Below are 20968 nucleotides of genomic sequence, written 5' to 3' on the forward strand. Positions count from 1 at the left end.
ACCTTCTCAAGGCCCAAAGGAGCACGTTCAGAAAAGCAGCACAGTGACGGCAGCCAAAGCAAGGCCCCGCTCAGCAGTGGAACACTGCCTCCTGCCAGAGACCCTCAGGGGCAGGTCTCCTGGAAGACACTGCCGAAGGGAGTCTGCTGTCACCCCTAAGCAAGACGAGCTCCCTGCTGTGTGCTGGCTGGCTGGTGGTTGTTTAAAGAGATAGTGTATATTCTGAAATAAAATGCCACTCAGGAACTAATTAATCTGAACACAGGATATTTTAAAATGTCATTTCCAGCAACAGAAGGTAAGAATAAGAGCTTCAGGTATTGTTAATCCCACATCAAATCCCTCCCTACCTGCCACCTGTTCTTCCTGAGCTGCAGCAGGCTTTCTAGGACCCTTCTTTAAAAGCACACACCCAACCAGCATGTGTAGAAGCAGCCCCCGTCATGAAGGGAAGCTGTCATTTATGGTGGCCAGGACGGACACTAGCAAGCATTTCATCAGGGAGCCACGATCTTTATTCTGACACTTTCTCAACCAGGTTCTACACAGGTTTAAATCCTAGTTTTAGAAGTCATGGGACATTCACAATGGAGTCACCGAGACTAACATATTCCTGGGCTAATAAAATTTAAAACCGGTATATTCGACATGTTTTCTGGTCCACTCATGGACTATAAAAGAGCTCCTGTCAAACCTAAAAGGAGCCGCACATGACATTTACGGCAACAAAAATGCCATCGCTTAAAAATGTTATTCATATAAAACCCTGACATTTCATTTTATAGAGAAATCTTTGAGAGCAGAACAATACCAGTCATAAATCTTGGATAATTTTGACAGCAACTGCTATGACATTGTCTCTCTGGTCTACTTTGCTTATTGTTTATGATAGGCATGGTCTCTCTGTATTGTGGGAGATCAAATTGCAAGTAATTAGAGCATAAATTATTAATAAGGATTTTGCTTCTGAAATTAAAACACATAAAAGTACCTACAGCTATATTCCAATTCAACTAATGTGAAACAGAAGAGCAAGCATAAATTTAAAATAATATGTCCCTATATTAAATTATATGTGGCAGGTATAGAAACCAACGTGTATACATGTGTGCAGACTCACAGCAATGAGGTGCTGTGGTCCCTTCTGCACTTTTGTGACATCTGATTGTCCACAGTTGTGGAGAGAGGTAACAGGGGACGGGAGAGCAGTGACTGAGATTGGGGGTCTCTGATGACCTCGTGACTGTGGTGAGCCTGGTGCCTGGGAATGTTTCTGTGCAAAGGCACAGGCTGCCCAGCTGCTACGATAATGCCCGGCATGAGGGGGGTATGCCGAAGAGTCTTATCAGCTTCCACCTTCCTGGGATACAGGAATTCTTACACCAGACAACCACAGTGTTTCACCAGCTCTGCTATTCCTGAGTCTGCGCACTTAACAGTAACTTTAAACAACGGACCTTCTGAAGAGCTACACAAAGCTCCTTATGTTGCACATTGCAACGGTGGATTGCAACTGCAGAAAAGCTGCATAGATGTTCTAGTCCTGTAACTCTCTGAGTAGAAAGAATGATGCTCCCATAGTCTTTAACCTGATCATGAGACACATACAAATAAAGATTGCTGGTGTAACTCTTTGGATCTGCTTCTCCATCAGAGAGCAGCAATCCACCTGACCCCAGCTATTCATCTTCAGAATCGACATATGTGAGTGTTTATTTTCTAAACCCCCACAACTCCTTGCTGGAACCACGAGTTTGACCCCACAAGTCATGGCACACAGCATGTGCCAACCTGCCATCCTCCTGAGCCTAAGCAGCCCTAATTTTGCACTTGCATAAATTCTCTTCATCCTAAAGACCAAGAGGAAGTCTTCAAGAAAGAGCGTCTGCTTGGATGTAGACTTCAAAAGAAACACAGACACCCTCCAGGCCCCTACTGCTCTCCAGTCCTCTGTTTCCACATATAACATGTGAGTTTAATTTCTAGATTAGTAGTTAATCTTCAGAAACACACAAGTTGGTTCAAGTGGGTCTACCCACACAGCAACTGACTATTGTGATTCATCAAATCAGTAAGATGCATACACACACACAAGAGCAGAGGACTTCGCTCACTAAATTGTGGTTTATCTGAACTCAGTGACAAATCTGTCAAAAGATGAGAAAGTTGTGTTATTATGTTCAGACATAACCACATCCTGGTTGACCCTTCTGGGCCATGGTGATCCTTCTATTTTCCCAAAGAGAATTATCAACAGAGGCTTCATTTCAAATTGACAATTCAACCATGTGCACCATTAGGCTAAATTAGCATTAGAATTGTATGAAAACATAAGATTTTTGCTGAATATGGTATTAGCATGTGTTTAGCTAACTATTTTACTCTTTTTTAAAAATGCTAAACATTACAGACTTCTGCTTTACCAGCTGGAAGTCTCTTTGAGCCTCTGTTAGTAAAATAGTCATTCACAGCGATTAAAATACTCTAGACTTCTTAATTTTCCTAACATACCTAGTGAACATTAATACTTGGGAAAGGCTGCCTGCGATCTCCCACTGTGAATCCCCACAGCAGAGTAAAGCAAGTTCAGTGAGGACCGTGAAGGATACTGTGAAAGCTGGCTCTCAGGCCACGTGGTTGCTGAAATCCACAAGACCCTGAGCAACCACGGCAGTTTTCTAGTTTGGGGAAGACATGATTTAACTGGATACTAGATGCAAGTCCTTGTGCTCCTAAGACATTAGGAGATGGTGTTAGTGAATGAATCATTGCTATGCAAAGACAAAGGAAACTTACCATCAAACACTTCCAGGGCGTCGAACTGCTTCTCGCTTTGGAACGTGTCCACCAAGATGGTGATGTTAAAGTTCGGGTCCACCCTGATGCTCCAGGAGCATGTCTGGGAGTTGAAGTAGTTGCCTGGATACCCTGGGCTTAGGATCACGCCAGAAGATTCTGTCCGGACTTCATTTGCTGGGCACTGTGCTAAAGAGAGAAGTACCCACAAAGGAGTGCTTTAACAAAGTGAATTCAGCTTCCAAAGAGCAGTTTCTCTCCCAGACTCTAGACAGCGAGAAGAAAAGGCCATCGTACAGAGCTCTGGCCGAGCTCGTGGGTGCCCACAGAGACGGCCCCCGCAGCAGTGAGCAAAGCAGCCCCCACCCCTGCGACTGCACCACGCAGCCCGGGTGGGCCTCTGCCTGCTGTGTCCCGCACACACCTTAACCAGGCAGGCGCACTGTGCAGTTGAGCACAGGACCTCAAATTTTTCCATCACAACCACAAAGAAAGATCTCCCCTCTCCCATACGATAAGAATATGGCACCATAAAAGAAATATGAGAAAAATCCCCAAGCAGAAAATCTTATTTATTTCAGTCTTTGATATACTTAGAACAGTGAAATTTAAACCTTGGGTGGGACCCAGTACCAGGGACCCTGGGTACAAGATGACCCGGACAGCCTGGCCTGAAGCCCACCTTGGGCCCTAGCTGCTCGTATGCAGTAGGAGCCGTGATTTCTGGGATGTTGTGAAGAAATCACTGAGACACAGGGGCTGTGTCCATATACCATCCTCCCTCCCTGTTCCACACCCTCCAGGTTTGTTAAATATACACAGCCTGTATAGGTGTGAGCTACGAATGTGCAAAAAAAAATCAGCAGGGACCCTGAGTTGCCCTTTTCTCTCATTGCTTTAATGTATTACCTAAAGTTGTGCGATCACAGAATAATAAGGGGAAATTATTTCTATTATTGATAATGGCTAGATACACCAGAACTAGTCACAGAACGTTTGAGAAGCTTCATATCAACTTTTCCTCCATGAAAATAAGCTTTTTCTTCAGAAGAGATAACTTATTTCTTGTTATCTCCTTTTAATTAGCTAAATATGCATTATTTATATATTCATCTTGAAATAGGACACTGAAGCAGATGAAGAGAATTTATGAAAAACGTCTTCTTCAAGTAACTGTGAAAAGGCACACTTTTCCTATGTTCCTCCACTTACCTTGGTATTCTAACTGAAATGCATTTCAAAATTTAGAAATGTTTGGAGACAAAACCACCCATGATGAGGAGTCGCAGACGTACCTGTTGCAGGTAGGGTTTTCAAGATGTTCACAAGGATGAATCAATGGCAAAAATGTATCAAAACTGACCCTAACCGCAAGTCACAGACCACACCACACGGTTAAAGTACTATTTTCCTCCATCTTGTTTCACAGTCGTCTGTTCCCACGCGGACACGCTGCGTTTCCAGAGAGGCACAGGCCGAGGGTGCTAAGAACCCACCCAGGCTGACCGAGGCCTTAGCCAGTCACCGCCCGGCGCATCCTGTCACTGCTGCCAGTCACCGGCGGCCCTGGAGTTGAAGGCCATCTGCACCCAGGAAACTTTCCGTGGAGTTGCCCAGATCCACCTGGGACAAGGCGAGCGCCTCCCGGGGCCCTCAGGCAGGGCAGCGGCTCTGACGCAGCAGCTCAGAGCCAGCCCCTCTCCCTCCATTCCTAAAAGGCTGCTCTTGCTTTTGTTTTTTTTAGAGAAGATGAAATAAAAATATAAACCGAGTCATCTACGACGTCCTGTTCGCACTACGCTGAGCACGATTTCCTCAGCCAGGTGTCTTGTTTTTAAAATGCACGGGCGTGTGTCTCCCAGCGAGCGGCGAGGTTTGTCTCCTGGGCCCGCTCCCTCGCAGGCCCCTGCCCCTCTCGCTGCTGATAAACTGCTGCAAACATCATCCGAGGGGGAAGATTTCTGAGGCACTTTCTCCTGCAGTACAGCTGCTCATTCTCCAGCACACTGTGTCCCCACAGGGCCCCTGGGGACACATCCCACCACAGGAAAGCACTGCCCAGGGGGCCTGTCAAGCACACATCTGGAAGCAGCTTGCCTCTGAGACGTGTGTCTGTGCTTGGAGACACGAGACCTCACATGTGACTCCTTCAGATTATTTTGAAAAAAAAAAAAAAATCAAATGTGGAATTTAATAACCCATTTAAATCAAATGTGTTATTTAATGCATCCATCCTACAGGCCTCCAGCAAAGCGATACAGGATTAGGATTAGTAATGGGATTAGGAACACGTGTTAGGATTTCCAGTAATGAGGTTTTTCCTCTCTGGTACTGTGGGTTGCACCCAGGGCCTCGCGCCTGCTGGGGAGACCGTGGCCGCAAGCTGCAGCCCAGCCCCACACTTTTTTTTTTTTTAATTTCCCAGACTGGCCTCAAACTCGAAGTCCTCTTGCCTTGGCCTCCTCAGTAGTTAGGGTCACAGATGTGCCCCAGGACACCTGGCAGGATTAATTCTGAACAGCACCTGTGGGTGTGAGGGAATTTGGGGTGAGGCCACCCTTTCGGTGAATGGGAGAGCCGTTGCCGGGAGCCTTGGGGAGCTATAGCTGACACCACACCAGGACTCGGCTCTGGCCAGCTCTTATGTGGCCTCTCTCAGCTGCTCTCCAGAAGAGTGGATATTACTAGATGGCCACTGATCTTTCCAGTGTTCACTGACTATGTGAGTTTCTGACTTTTTCAAAATGGGTGTTCAAGAATCTCTGCAGATCCCAGGGTCAGAGGGTGAAGCCACCTGACACCAGGACCTTTTCAAGTCTGGCCCTGGTTGAGTGTCCTGCCCCTTGGTCCCTCTTCACCAAGGACACCCTAAGAGCAAGCTGCAAGGAGCCAGGCGCTCCCTCCGAGAGGTCACATGCCTGGTCTCCAAACCTTTCTTATTAATTCTCTTCCCCTCTGAAATACTTCCCTTTCCTGTTTAAAGCAGGTATCTAACATGGTCATATCGATCTGCCTACGACATTATCTTTCAAAGAACACTGTACAGCCTTCCCCATGTTTGCCCCAAATTGCTCATGGTTTTCTAGGCACAGCTTCTGAAACTGAGGCCAGAAGTAGAGCAAGTCGGATCAAGAGTGGATACATTGTCTCACTGAGAATTCATTCTGGGATTGGCCTCACTTGATCTCAATCAAGTCCCTCTAGTGATATAAAGTACTTAAGAAAAAGTGTGATTAGGTGCTTAAGAGATTAAGGACTGGGTAAAAGACATCTGAGCTCCTATTTCCTGTTTCTAAATGAGGAGTAGTTGAAAGAAGAACACTTAAGTTCCTTTAAAAGAGTTTGCTCCTGAATTCCAAGAGAAGAGTCCTGGGCTGTCCTGAGCCTTGTCACTGCAGGCAGGGTGTGGGCGCGCAGTCCAGCAGTGGCTGAGTCTGTGACCCTTACAGAGGCATGAGAGCCTGGTCCTGTAGAGAATTGTGCTGGGTTGTGTTGGTTCACTTTGCTACTGGATTGCTGTGAGCTCAACCTCATTTACATACACACTAGGTTCATCTGGACACACAGTAAAAAAGGAGGTTCCTGTTTTTAGACAGGCTTATTAAATGAATTGGTCTTTCTTCGCTTATCTACTAAGAGCTCCTTGGCTTAAAGTTGTCTCCTTTGAGAAACTTCAGCCTGCATTCATTGGGATTCAAATGTACCTTAAAAACATGAAGATTTGCCTCTGTTGACTTTATGTGAAATGACCAGGGAATAATATTGGCTAAGTTATATTGTTAGATTATATGCATGTACAAAGATGAAACAATGAAACACACCATTGTGTACAACTATGAAATATGGAAAAGGACGAATAAACAGAAGAATATGTCCTTGGGTTATTTTTCTGTTAAAAAATTCTGTGAAATGGCAAAAGATGCTCATTATATATCCTCCGTCTTGTAAAGAAAATTCAAAGGCAGATTGTCGTTGCCTTGCTAATGTGAACACTACGCTTTTTCAAAGAAAATGGCTCTGGTGTGTTTCACCAGTGTGACTCCTGGCTTCTAGGAGAGGGGACAGGAGGCAGTTTCAGCAACTCTGCAGGGACACCCTGGGGTCTCTGGGGAAGCTGCTCTTCTGGGACGGCATTCTGTGCCTGCTGACTCTGTGCAGAGGCAAGGTCAAGGCTGATTTCTAAAGAGCATAGGTGTCACAGGTGCCCAGTGGCCACTGAGTCCAGTCTGCACACCGCAGTTTCGGATGTTGGAAATCCCCTCCCTCTCAAGGTGACTGGGATGTCACCACCTGAGGTAGTGAGGACACAGACGTCAGAGGGGACCTGCTCAAGCTGTGAGCGCTCGCAAAGTCACCCGGAAGCTCACCCTTCACAGTGCAGCAGAACCTGCCTCGCACAGGGTCCCGGTCCACAGCAGGCAGCCTCTCAGGGCAGTTCATTTCCTCTTCCTGTCCTAAGTAAGGCAGAGGGACCAGCCTCCCCTCGCGAGATGGACAGGGATCAGTGGCCTGCCCGAATCACTAGACGTGGGCTGGGCTCTTCCCTTTCTGAGTTTCACGTCCTTTCAGCTGTGGCTCCCTCCCCTGGACCATCACACTCGGCCTCCTGGGAGGGGGAGTCCCCTGTTCACAGCATCTGCAGCGGGCATCCTTTAGGAAGATTTTTATGGTGACCTGATGGCATTTCCGACTTCACTTGGACCCCTGTAGCTTATTTTTAGTTGTCAAGCTCTCTTTGCCCAAAGGAATTTGAAAGTGTTGCCCATAACTGATGTTAAATTGATCTAAGAGCATTCTAGGCAAGGAATCCGTGGGTGAGTTCAAATCCTGTCCTGCTGTTGTAGATTTACCTAAGTTCTTGCATCTTTTCTATTTATTTTAAGGCTATGTAGAAAACATGAAGTGCCTACTTTTCATTGTTTATAAAGTTTATACCAAAAAATATTAAATACTAGCTAATCATGTGCATGCTGACGTGTTGACAGGGAATTTCCATGACAGGCAAATTCATGAGATAAATCCGTGGATGGAAAGGAAGGTGACGAGAAGACTGTGACGGAGGGCGCACTGCCCCGGAGCGTGTTCCGTGTTCCTTTAACACCGTTTCAACTTGGCCCAAGGTGGAGTGTCTCCGTGAACAGTCTGGAGGAACAGGACTTCTCCGAGGAGTTTCCCCGGGCCAGCTAAAGAGGAGGGGCTCCGGCTGCTCCCTTTGAGCCGCCTCCCCCATGCGGGCACAGCAGGCCGAGGCGGCCAGCGCCCTGCGCCTGGCGTGGCGTGGAGCGGGGCCTACCTTCGCAGGTCGGGAGGGAGCCTTCGAACTGCAGCTGGGAGCCGAGCTTGCAGGTCAGTGTGTCGCTCCCGGACAAGGTGTAGCCAGGGTGGCACTGGTACCGCACAAAGCCTCCTGAAAGACAGGACGACAGAGCACAGCTGTGCTGCCAGCCACTCGGCAAGGGGTCAACAGGCACGGCTGCCACAGGAGCCGCGGAGAGACCCCCAGAGCCGGCCTCTGTCCGACTCCCTCTGCCAGAAGGTGCCCTCCGCAGCTCCCGGTGCACGAACGCCACCTGACACTCGGCCCGTGCCACACCACAGGTGGTCCCTGCTTCACGGGCACGTCTCTTGGTCCCTTCCCAACCTCTGCCACACACGAGGGGTGCCGGGTCGTGTGTGGGATGATGACGGGTTCTGAACCCCAACAGGTCTCCGCAGGGACCACGACCTGAGGAGCCAACTAACCAAGCTGTGGAGAGTGGCCCAGCGGCCATCAGCCACACGGCAAGGCCAGCGGTCTGAGAGCTGGCACGCTGACGGGTGAGGCATTTCTAACTGAAACTGAAAACCTGGTTCATAATAGTCATATTGCAAACATGTGCTGTGGCCCCTTTCTTAAAGTGACCAGGTGACCGCTGATGCAAATGACAGAGCAGGACTCTAGAACATCACCAGTAAACGTGCCAGTGACATCCAGGCTGAGGAAGGGCGGGGTCGCCGTCACCGTTCTTTAAGCCCCAAGTGACTAGGTCTCTCTTCAAGGGGGTGGGCCTGTCCCCCTTAAACACAGGACCTGCCGAGTCTGCCTCTGAAACTTTGTGAGGAGCGAACGGACCCGTGAACGCCCCGGGCGAGGACACTCCGAACAACAAACGCGAACTTCAGGTGGCAACTCGAACACAATTTGGAAATGGAGAAAGGGACATTTTATCTTGAGCTCTGCACGGACCCCAGCATGCTGGAAGGATACCTTTTTTTTGACAGATTACCAGGTTACCGATCTCCAGAGGCCTGCAGGCAGAGGTGAGGATAAAGCCCGCTTCTGGGTACGGTGATGAAGGGCACATTACCTATTTCAAAGTCCTCGTCCTCGGTGAGCATGTCCGCCCGCGGGACTGCGGGTGGGGGCGGGCACTTCTTCAGCTGAAAGGCTGAGGGGCCACCAAAACAGAAGGAAAACCACAGTTACACTTGCTGAACAAGCAAAAGTTCACTAAAGCTACCGCAGGCTGCGACACACGGGCATGCTTCGTCCTCCCAGGGGCGTGTGATCGCTGCACACCTAGCGACAGATGGGGACCGAGGGCAGCAGGACACCCTGAGCAGAGCCATGGGTGACCGGCTCCCTGCACCTGCCTGCACTCCGCCCAGGGCAGGGGCCTCTCCGTCTGGGAAGGAGGCCAAGCTTGCCGTGATCACCACTCTACGACATGAGGAGTGAGGATCGTAGCGCGAAGGTGACCCTGAACAACTAGGGCCCCAGGAAACTGGCCCCAGTGACAGTGCCCAGAGCTGGAGTGGGGGCGGGGCACCATCAGCCCCTCCTGGAATCTCTGTCCCCAGCAGAGGGAGGAACGGGCACTGACCGTGGAAATTGAGGACAAAGAAGCCTCCGTTTGAGAAGTCGCTGTGGAACTTGAGCAGGACTTGGCTGGTGGAGCTGTGAGCCGTTTCCAGGGCCGTGTTCCCGCTGAAGACTCCCAGCTGAGGAGCGTTCTGGTCAGGACCGTCCCTAGGAAGCAGACAGAGCCTTGGAACAGAAGGCGCCTGCGTGTGCAGCAGGCACCGTCCTGGCCCGGAGCTCCCTCCCCTCCACGGGCCTCAGCATCCAGGCCTGCACAGCCCCCACCAGCTCCCCCGCAAGGTCCCTCACTGACAGTCTAATGCAGTGGACCCTCCCCCGTCCTGAGGGAGATGGATGGAAACTTTTGCAGGCGAATGAAAATACTTTGATAGACAACGAGACTGGGTTTAGAAGTAGCCCGTCCAATATCCAGAGTCGACGAAACCCTGCAGTCCCTCTCATGTTGATGCCAGTCCGAGTGTGGGCACTGGGCACCCCAAGCGTCCAGACCTTTCTGCCTCCTGACAGCATCACCTCTGTGGAGCAGTGCTGCCTCGGTCTCCCTGTGGGCCTCCATGATTTGCTTTAGGCACATCCGTGGGGTCAGCACTTCTCACCCCTTCAGGACTGACCTCAGGAGCCAGTCTCCCTCCTCATCCTCTGCTGCTACACACCCCCAAATAAGACCAGCCATTCTGCAACCAAAACCCAGCCTCCAATCCCTCTGCTTAGGCCTCTCACAGGCATCCTCAGGGCCCGGAGTGTAAAGCCTAGGTCTGCATCGTGGGTCAGCGAGACCCCTGCGACCTTCCCCGCTGGTGCAGCCAACTCTTGATCTCCCTGTGGGCTCTAAGGAGAGGTCAGCACCGTGTGCATGCACATGCACACACACAGTCACACACACGCACACACATGCACACACACGCACATATGCATGCACACACATGTATACCCATGCGCATACACATGCACATGCACACTTATGCACACATGCACACGTGCACACATGCACACCCATGTGCACATGAACATACACGCGCACATACCCACGCACACACACATGCACATGCACATGCACACACTCACATGCACACACACACGCACACCACCTGCAGTTCCACTAGTTCTCATGCAGTTCCCCCAAGGACGCAGCCCTCCTGCTGCAGGGCCTCTCCTCTCCCACCACGGCATCTCAGGCCCATGGTCGCCTGTGTCCCTCTGCACTCTCCCCTCGGAACTCCAGGGTGGAGGAGCCCTTGCCTAGGCCAGATCCTGCAGGCTGAGCCACGGCTTACCCACAGCCCGGGGAAAGCCAGCTCTACAGCACCACCTGGGCTGGGAGGGCCAAGTGGTAACTGGGCCCTGAGTAGCCATGTCCTCAATATTTCTAGAATCATCCAACAATGGCAAAGGATTCCAGAGCTTTTCTTTTAGGAAAAAAAAAAACACACACACATTTAAAAATGTAAACAGAATAATCTTACTGGGGAATAAAAGTGATCAAATTATTCTGTGTGCACGTATGAATACGTAACAGTGAATCCCACTAAGAAGTATGATTATAATGCACCAATAAAAAAATTTATAAAAAAAGAAAAAATAGGATAACCTTCAAGTATTCTCACAGATTAAAAGTAATCCTGGATGTCTCTCCCATGCTTCAGAACCTGAACCTATTCCTCAAAATTCGCCCTCCAACCTCTGGACTGTGCCCGTGAGTCTGGTTTCTATGCCTATCGACCGGCCCGTTTGGGAGCCCACAGCCTGTTCCACGGGAGGCACGTCAGTGGGGAAGCCCACGGTCCTTGGCTGTTACAGGGGCTCTGCCCGAGCTTCCCTCGTACCAGACAGCGATGTAGTCGTTCACGGCCTCCGTCTGCAGCAGGGTGAAGTTGATGTACACCCCGTGCCCCGGGGGGACGGTGATCAGCCAGAGGCAGTCCTTCAGAATCGGGTACTCATCTGGAAAGCCAGGGGAATAGATGGTCCCATTCTCGGAGGTCACATTATACCCGCAAGGAGCTGGAAAGGGAGAAATCAAGAATCAGCCTGGTGGAGAGATTGTAGAAAGTGGGTCAGCATTCCAGAACTCTTAGCCAAATTTCCCTTGTGAGAAATCATTGAAATATTCCCCAGGGGTACTTTGCCAAAGTGATTCCCCTAAAATCTGGAACCTTCAGAAGAATTACACTTCTGAGTCCTCTCGACCTCACTGATAAATTCTCCAAATCTTCAAAATGCCTTCGGGATGGTCCTTCCCACATGAGGAAGCATCCCCTTCACCTGGGACTGAGCTGATAACCCCTCGGTCTGTCCAATGCCACGGATAATCTGGAAATGACATATAATCACATATCTGGATACTTCTAGGTGAAGTCACGCTCCTAAAGCCTATGTAAGCTGCCCAAAGAGAGGTATCTACGCCCATTGCCTTAGAAGGAAAATACTACCAACTCTTTGCAAATATATACCTGAAGAAGCAAGGCAAAATTATGTCAGTGGATGTTTTTAAGTACGTCCATGTCTACTAATGTCAAGTTATATGAAGAATGCTGCTGTACAGTCTATTTTTATTTTACTGAATAAATTGGCACTTGTTGTTGCCATGGCAATTAGTTTACTTACATAAAATTATGAGTAGAATAATTTTAAATGTGGTCTTTAATTCAAATAGAGGCAGCCCATAAACATCGTAGACAAGTGGACTTTAAAATAAAACCAAAAGCAGCCTCTGTGGAATGAATGCTCATCACTAGGACCTTCCAGGACTGTCAGAGAGACTGGCCAGGAAAGGCCTTGACCAGATGCGGCAAAGAGGTCAAAGTACACAAAGATAAACGAGAAGAAAACCTAGTCATGGTTCCAGGTAAGGCCTGGGGGCCCCTGCGGCCATGCGTGGCACAGGGCTGAGCTCACCACACAGGTGAACACAGGGGCTTTGAGGCGGGGCGTGCGAGCCATTGGAGAAGGGCTATGGAGAGCACTTGAGGAGCTCCACACCCAAGTGGGGGTTGGATTCGGACACGCCCGGATTTGTAACCAGCAAAGCAGCCCGTCGCTCAGAGCCTCATTTCTGCAAGCTGGTGAGGCTGGAGCATGGAGTGGTCTTGTTTTACAAGCCGGCGCTTGCAGTGATCGGACCACCTGGCACACAGATCACCTTTCCCGCTGGGGAAGAAAGCCAAAGCAAAACGAAAGCCAAGGTCTCCACAGTGAAGGCAGGAGAGACGACGTAGTGTCCTGGCAGGACGCACCCCTGACTGCCAGCACGCTATCACTTAGTGGCTCTTGCTCACTGTCCTTGTTTCGCTTCATCTGTGATATTCAAATAGCAAATCCTCTCATTTACCCAGGCGATCTGCACTTCTTGAGAGTCTATTGTGTACCAGGAAGTGCTTTGGGCTGGACACAGCAGTGAGCCAGAGAGCCTGGCTTCTGCCTTGGTGGACCCCTGGGATGGTGACAGAGGGCGATCAGATGTGCTCTGAAGAGTAGGGAATTAAACTGTGCGAGTGCCACGGCAGAGGAGCAGGTGCCCCCGTCCTGAGAGTGACGTCTGTCAGTGCAGGTGAAACTTTCTCAAGGCAAAATCCTGTTGCCTTCCTGTGTGCAAAGTCCCCTAAAGCACCCACATGAGTCCCTCCCATGCCACCCAGCTCCCAGAAGTCTGTGTCCTCCTGAGTGGCACTGGAGGCACATGCGGTTCCTCTGGTGGCCTCCCACTGACCACACAGGGTGGGTGCCTGAAGCGCACTGGCCTGCCTTCAAAGCTTCCCCACACCTGAGCTCCCATGGAGACGGCAGGGGATCCAGGAGAGGCTCAGAGGGAACCTGTGCCCGCTGTCTGTGAACATCAGCAGTGTGCTACTCCATCAAGTCACAACAATTAGGACTGAAATCACACTCCACTCATGTGTGATCGGCCAAAGTGTGTCAATGCATCCTACTGTCAAGTACAACTAATGAGAACAAACTTTAAAGAGTAAAAGAAAATTAGGATTGTAAAACCATGGACGTCCACTAAGGACATTACAGATACTTAGAGTTCTTGCTAGAATTCTCCTAAGATCTCTGCTTAAACTTTAAAGTGTGAGAAAGAAAGAAAGAAAGAAAAAAATCTTCTAGTACTAAAACACCAATGAATCCATTTGGCATGAGTATTCATGGCTTATAAACTCTTGGATATCTATGTGCAAGCGCCAAGTGCTCAGCCTCACCTGGGCCGTGCCAGGCTGTGCTGGCCTCATGATTTCCTTCCCTTACGCTGGTTTCCCTGGGAGGACTTTTCAGACCTCAGGAGGTTGATATGGTTTGAATATGAGGAGTCCCTGAAACGATCATGTTAGGCTACGTAGCCAGATTCAGAGATGAAATGATTACATTATGAGAGCTGCAGCCTTGACAGCAGATTAATCCATTTGATGGATTAATGGATTAATAATTTGAATGGATTACTGGGTGGCCACCGTAGGCAGGTGGGGCAAGACTGTAGGGTGTAGGTCACTGGGAGTGTGCCTTTGGGGATTAGGTCTCGTCCCTGGCTCCTCTTGCTCGCTCTGCTTCTGTTGCCATTGTCTCTGGGCACCTTTCCTGCGCCATGTTCTTCTGCCCTGAAGTTCTGACCCACCTTGTCATTAGCAGAGGCTGAACCTCTGAAACCATGACCCCAAAATAAACTTTTCCTGCTCTAAATTGCTCTTGTCAGCAAAGAAAGCTAACTAATACAGAGTCCTCTTTTGGTAAGCAGAGTTTAAAAAACAGTATTTATGAATAAAAATAAGAAAAAGAAAGAGAATTACATTCTTGGTAGTCATTTTTATTCTGAACTCTTAGGAGAGATTAGTTTCTGTATTTACCAATCGATTTGGCAAAACTTACTTCTAAAAAGAATGTACATAACTTTTTATATTGCTTAGCTGGTTAAATGACTTGTGCCAATTATGCAATTGTGCTCTGCTTAGGAAATCTATTAAACTCAAAGAGTAACAAATTAGCTACCCTAATACGGAGGTCCTACAAGCTCCTGCTCCACACACCGCAGTCCACTGCACAGTGAGATCTTCATGACAGTGTGGCAGTGATTAAGTTTACTTAAAATATCCTAAAACTATACCTGCGTAAGTTTTTCAGGGGCAAAGGATTAATTGGGTCAATAAAATATTTGGAATTTTTGAATTACACTAAGTATATCTAATTATCAAATTACATAGTAAATTAATAAGTTATAGCCTCTTAAAACATGTTTTGACACCTGTGACCCTTCTGATGAGATAAAATTTCTGTGTAATTATGCTATCAGAAAAAATATATATACAAGTGCATATGTATATAATGTCTTGAATTTCCCTTTGGGCTATATTTTTTCTTTTGTTTTAATAGATATCATTTCTTTGGATCATAGCTTTTCAGGTAATTTTACGTGATAGGATCTTATGTGACTTAACATGAAAATACTTTCAGCATGTTAATTCAAACTGATTTGATATTTACTTGTGAAGATTGCTGCCTTAAGATTTAGAATTCTTGCATATTAAATGTCATAACTGGTCAGTTTTAATGAAGCCAGCTGGAAGTCCTGCCAAGTATCTGTTCTTCTCTGAAGCGTTGTGAATCTGACAGAACCTGAGGAGGGCTTCTCAGCAACCTCTCCTGTGCCGCAGCCATAGATCTGACGGGAGTGGTCTGCACCACGCATTAATGACAGTTGTCTCAGGGGAGGGCTCTGAGCTGTCAGCACAAGGTGCTGAGGTCTCTGTGCAGTGCTGAACTTGGTGTCCCCAATGCCGGTGGGCCTCTCTGAAGTTCCATCACTCTTATCAAACAGGGAGTCTTTTTTTTTTTTTTGTATTTTGAAACATGACTTTTCACAGGCAAATTAACCTTTGTGTTAACATACTCCTGCATGCCTATATGTTTATTTCATCCGAGATGGACAGGGTATTAAGCACATGTTGCATGCTTCTGAAAGTCTTTCGCAGAGTCCCTGAACCTGCTGATGACACTGGTGTTAGGACATAACTTTAGGGGAGTCCCATGTGTCAGTTTTTCATTCTATTCATGGCATTATTGGTAGGAAAATAACACAGCTAGCAGCACTTGTCTGGTAAAGGATCTGGCCACAGAGGGGCCTGGCCTTTGCTGATGCTTCAGGGAGGTCACCCTAGACACCTGGGGGCAGGCCTGGAGTGGGGTGGGAGGGGTCCCTCCATAGTGCTGGGGTGGCTCTGGCTACACCAGAAAGACCTAGGGTGGGATTCAGGCTGGTTCAACTCTGGTTGTCCCCCCGGACCTCAGCTGGCAATCAGCCATGTCTACAGGATGCAGCCAGCAGGGACTCGACGCTGAGGCTCAGGTGAACGTCCAGGTGGACAGGGTTCCATGCAGATGGTCACAGGTTGACACAGAGAGTGATGTGTCCTCCTCCGCCCTGCCTGTGCACCCTCTCCCCTGGACGGCCATCACGCCCCCTTTCCTGTTGGAAACTGTAATGATGAGCATGAGGTAGCTTCCTTGGAACTTCTGAGTTTCTACAGTCCCCAAACCTCAGGCTCGTTTGGGACTCTGGAGGCTTTAGCCTCCCAGTTTGGCTGACCGGGTAGGATCCCATACCATGATGGAACTGGAAAATACGACTTCACATTAAAGTACATCGGAAGAGGTGGATTTGGTAATTTTCACACTAATAAAATAATTCTAAGCCAGAACAGATATTTCCATATTATAAAATCCAAAAATCCAACTAAAAGCAATGAAATCAAATTAAATATTTAATTATTTTTTTATGATATCAAGTCAAGGAATCTAGCATTTTCATGAATTCAAATTCAGGGTAAAATTGCAAATAAGACAGAATTTTAATCCTGGTAATTCAACGTAACTTCTGCATATAAATATGAGTGTTCTTGGTGGTGCTGGCAGTTGATCCCAGCCCTCATCCACGCTCTGCCACTGAGCCCACTGCCAGCCCTAAATATGAGTTTCTAAGGGGAAAGTGGTAAGTACTAAAGTTTTTAAAGTGTTTTAATGGAAGAAAGACCAGATATTTGCTCATATCCTTAGTTTCACAAAGGCAATTTTTAATAAATATTAAGGCAAGATGAGAAATCTTTATGTACAGCTAAGGTTATTCTCTTAGTAGTTTTTCTCTATTGATAAAGAATGGAAACAGGTAAAATTTGTGACTTTTCTACTAACTTGCCTCTTTTGCTTTTTCAGTAGAAATCCAAACCTGGCTAGACATCTTTCCATTTTCCCCAGGGGAAAGTGGTTAGCATTTCAAATTTCCACAGAGGTAGTCACTTCTTTATGTCTTCATTCAAAGGTACTGTATTTATAATGCTAGGATACTGGGTTTACAGGAAATGTTCTGTTACATATGCGTTCCTCCTAAACATAGCAACTCATCAATTCAGTTTATCCTGGTATTGCAAAAATTTCTACGTGATAAAAATTGGGTTCATCGGGAAGCTGTAAAGTAGGGCTCCAGCCCAGAGGAGGGGCGTCTGGTGAGCCCAGGTCCTGCTCCACCTCTGTGGGGTCCTGACCCAGTGTCTCCCTGGGGTCCCCACAGCCAGGCTGGCTGTGGCTGGCTGCACTGCTGGTCTCCTGCTCTGAGCCTGCTTATACCTGCAGGGTTCCCTCTCTCTGCCAAGCACCCTTCACCCACCAAAGCCCCTGCAAAAATGACTCAGAGTCAGGAAACAAATGCAGCATGCGATGGCAAGAAGAAAACCCAGATTACATCCACAAACACCATTCTCCCCTCTGGCCTCACACGTGGCCGGGAGAGTCGCAAGCTGTGTGTGGCGGGTCCCTTCTCCTCTTCTGCACCTGAGGCTCCTCCCCACACACTCCTTGGCCTGGGGCTGCAGTACGGTTATTTGTGCTTATGAATTGTCATTCTTATGGTTCCCTTGAGACCGGGGGCTGTCTGTGTGTAACTCTGGTATGTGTTGTGTTCCTAGAATACGACGTGAAGCGAGCACAACCCCAGAGCTTCTCAATGAGGCCCCACTGAGCGAGTTGGTGCATCACTGGACACGTTCACTCACTAGGTGCCACACTGCGACGCCCGTGAGGAATTAAACCGCCCCGGGAAGAATGTGGACCCACCGTCACATCGAGGGAAGGGGTGGTTCCAGTTCCTGTTGATGCCGTGCTGACAGGTGAGGACCGGGTGGCCCAGCAGGACGTAGCCCGGGTAGCACTCAAACGATATGGACTGCCCCACGCTGTAGTCTGAGTTGGTCATGAAACCGTTCTGGAAAGGCGGTGGGTCTGGGCAGTTCTGCAGTTCATAGGCTGGAAGGCAAACGGCAGCACGAGGTGAGTCTGGCTGTCCCAGGACCAGCGCGGCTGCGCGCGGCTTCCGGGGTGAACTGTGCAGACACACGCTTGGCAAGATGCCTTTCCAAGCACACAGGTGTCATCCTAAATAGACTCAGCAGTGGTCACCAGCAGTAGTGGAACAATGACCTCATGCATTTAATGAGCACTTACTGTGTGCCTTAGAGAAAACACAGCGTCTACCAGAGAGAAAATGGACAATGCTTACCTTGGAAAGAAAGTATATCATCTATTTTGAAAAGTGATATAAGCAATAATAAAAAAATTGCCTGTAAACAATACTGAGTTAGCATGGACCTAATGATATATTTTTTTAAGTTTAACACAGAAATATATCACCACTAGAATCCAAGTGCTTTTCACCAGGAAATGTGAACTTCAGTTGTATTGTTTTGCCTAACTTTATCACAAATAAAATAGGGAAACCCATTCCATTTCCTTTACTTTTTCTAAAAAATCCATAAAGGACTGTGGACTCATGAAGGTGGCACTCTCTCAGCCTGATTCCAGGACACGCAGCTCACATGCTCTGTCACCAGGACTCTTGTGTTCCTCAGAATGAAGTCCAGGCGGTGGACAACACCTGCTGTTTGCAGTGCATGCCACTTAAGTTCTGCCCATTTGTAAGTCAGTGGGCATGTAAGGTGGGTGTGGTTCCTGATGACAAACTGCAGCCCCCTTGTCCCCCGGCTGCCATGTCATGTCTGGGACAGCCTCGCACAGAACTGGGATGGGGACTCACCCCTCACAGTGATAGGTCCCTGCAGCACTGGCGAGGAGGAAGTGCCGTTCCCCGTCCTGGAGCCTGCGGGGAGACAAGCCGTCACCCCAGCCGGCTTTCCAGGACCCGGTGGAACAGAAAGGACTGGTGACCCGTACGGCCGACAGCAAATGGAGCCGTGGTGTGAAGATGCAGTGGCCCCAGAGAGGCCACATGTGGGATGGCGTGGAACGGGAATCTCAACCCGGGACATGGACAGTTCAGCCACCAGCACCTGGGGGACGATGGGCAGTCCTGAAATTCGTAAATGGATGGTGAAAAATCACGTGCTCTACCACACATGCCAGGGTCTGCCCGAATTTTGGACCTTCTGCTTTCATGTTAACCACCTGGAATGAGGGCGGGGAAAGCGGGAGTAGCAGGACAAAAGGAGCAGCCCTGCCGAACAGACCGGAGGAGCTGGTGGACCTCCAGAGGGAGGGCACACCGAACAGAACACGGCCAGACGGCACCGGAGGTGGGCCCTGTGTTCACGGTACAGTCACGATAAGCCCAAACAGATGAAGCAGGACACCATGGCCAGATGCCAGTCAGGACAGCGGGGTCCAAGAGGTGGTCCTCAGTAGCACATGCTGGTTGTTGCGTCCTACAGAGACGCAGAGCTCTGCTACCAGTGTTCCACATTCAGTGAACTTCTAAAAGGGCATGTTTTCTCTTTAAAATGACAAATACAATGATACTAGGGCACCTGGATAAGTCATTGATGGCGCCGTGATGAGCCAGGACCCTTTACAAAGGCACAGTGAATAGAGCTGTAGAAAAACTGGGTTTAGGACTCAGGCTAGTAATGCCGTTTACAGAAACCTCTACTCCGAGCAGCCCTTTGAAGAAGACTGGCTGGCTGTTCAGCGCGTTCACCGCGGCCTTACGTACACTACGGTGATCCCAATGCCTAAGTGAACTCAGATGGCTGCCTCATAAGCACCCAGGAGCAGCACCATCAGTCAGTCTTCCGGAAGCCACACTCGCACACAACACCCCCGCGTTGCGAGGTGTGGCTCCGGGCTTTTGACCTGGCCATGGTGTGAAGTCCCACCACCACAATCCAGCTCTCTTTGGTCTTCTCCTGGGTTGGCAATATGTGGCGAGATCCTCTCTCCATGCTGGCCTAGCAGAGAGCCCAACTCCCAGGCCTCTGGTCCCACTTCAGTGGGTCTGTGCTAGACACTGGGGCTGCACAGACAAGGAACATCCCCTGCATTTCCAGCTTAGGGAGATCTCAGGACACAAGCACATCAGAAGCCGGGCCTCTGCACACACGCACAGGAGTGTAAGGATCTGGTGTTGCGCAGATCGCTGGCTGACATCCGCAGGCTACGTTTGAGCCTCCTGCAGCTGGCTGTTCACCTTTCAGACTCCCTTGGCTTTAATAATCATCACACACGCAGTCCCAGGAGGTCTGACTAGAGCCCAGGGCAGCTGAAGAGCACCCAGGAGCCAGAACACAGGAGTCGGAAAGTACACTGGAGACGTGGCCCACTCTAGTATGAGGTAGGGACAGTGTTGAAACCAGCTCCCTGCTAACCCAAAGCCTTTGGACAAGTGGCCCTGAGAAGTCAGTATGGAGACCCAAGATGACTGGCCAATCAGAGAACGGACGTTCTGACCACATATGTACACTCCATGGCAAAGTACCATCAATGAGAAAGATGTAATTGCCCAAGTGGGTGTTCCCAAGCCGCTTTTGGCAAAGCTGGACTGTGACACAGCACTACAGAGACAACTGAGCAGACGCCCTCGGTAAGGGCTTCCTCCAATCCACAGGCACCACAGCACAACTGTCAGTCATGGGGTCAAATGCAGAAGAAACGGTGCGCCCGGCTCAGGGTGAGGATGGAACCAGTGACCAGCACACAGACAACGACCGTGAGGTCGAAATGTCGTCTCACTGGTCGTTGATCTTATAAGCAGAATACTTGGCAGTGGGGATCTGTGTGAGACCACATTCAAGGCGAGCATTCTATAGTTGCACAAAAGAAAAGAATCTCAAAACCTCATGGATTATGTGTCCTCTCAGGGCAGACGGGGAGGATGAGAGGGCAGGCCCCGCAGCACTGGCCAGGTTGGTATTCCCGGGTCACACTGGAAAGACCAGCTGCTCAGTGAACCTGCTAGCCAGTGTGTGCGGGGGAAGCTAAGCAGAGCGCCAAGTCCAGGCACCGTCTTGCTGTCCCCGTCACCCACGCACAGGCCTCCCGTTACCT

At 49.1% G+C, this 20968-nt stretch overlaps 1 protein-coding gene across 1 annotated transcript in view; it reads right to left on the bottom strand.

The window, feature by feature from the left end:
* Positions 1–20968, bottom strand: part of Csmd1 (CUB and Sushi multiple domains 1) — a 1673782-nt gene that overhangs the window by 110154 nt on the left and 1542660 nt on the right. The window contains exons 42-47 of the mRNA XM_047550875.1: positions 17750–17938; positions 11482–11659; positions 9660–9805; positions 9144–9224; positions 8090–8203; positions 2797–2985 (exon numbers count right to left, since the gene is read on the bottom strand). Coding sequence (XP_047406831.1) covers positions 2797–2985; positions 8090–8203; positions 9144–9224; positions 9660–9805; positions 11482–11659; positions 17750–17938 — 897 coding nt within the window. The remainder of the gene's footprint in view (positions 1–2796; positions 2986–8089; positions 8204–9143; positions 9225–9659; positions 9806–11481; positions 11660–17749; positions 17939–20968) is intronic.

Source organism: Sciurus carolinensis, chromosome 4 (genome assembly GCF_902686445.1).
Source record: "Sciurus carolinensis chromosome 4, mSciCar1.2, whole genome shotgun sequence".
In the NCBI taxonomy this organism is placed as follows: Eukaryota; Metazoa; Chordata; class Mammalia; order Rodentia; family Sciuridae; genus Sciurus; species Sciurus carolinensis.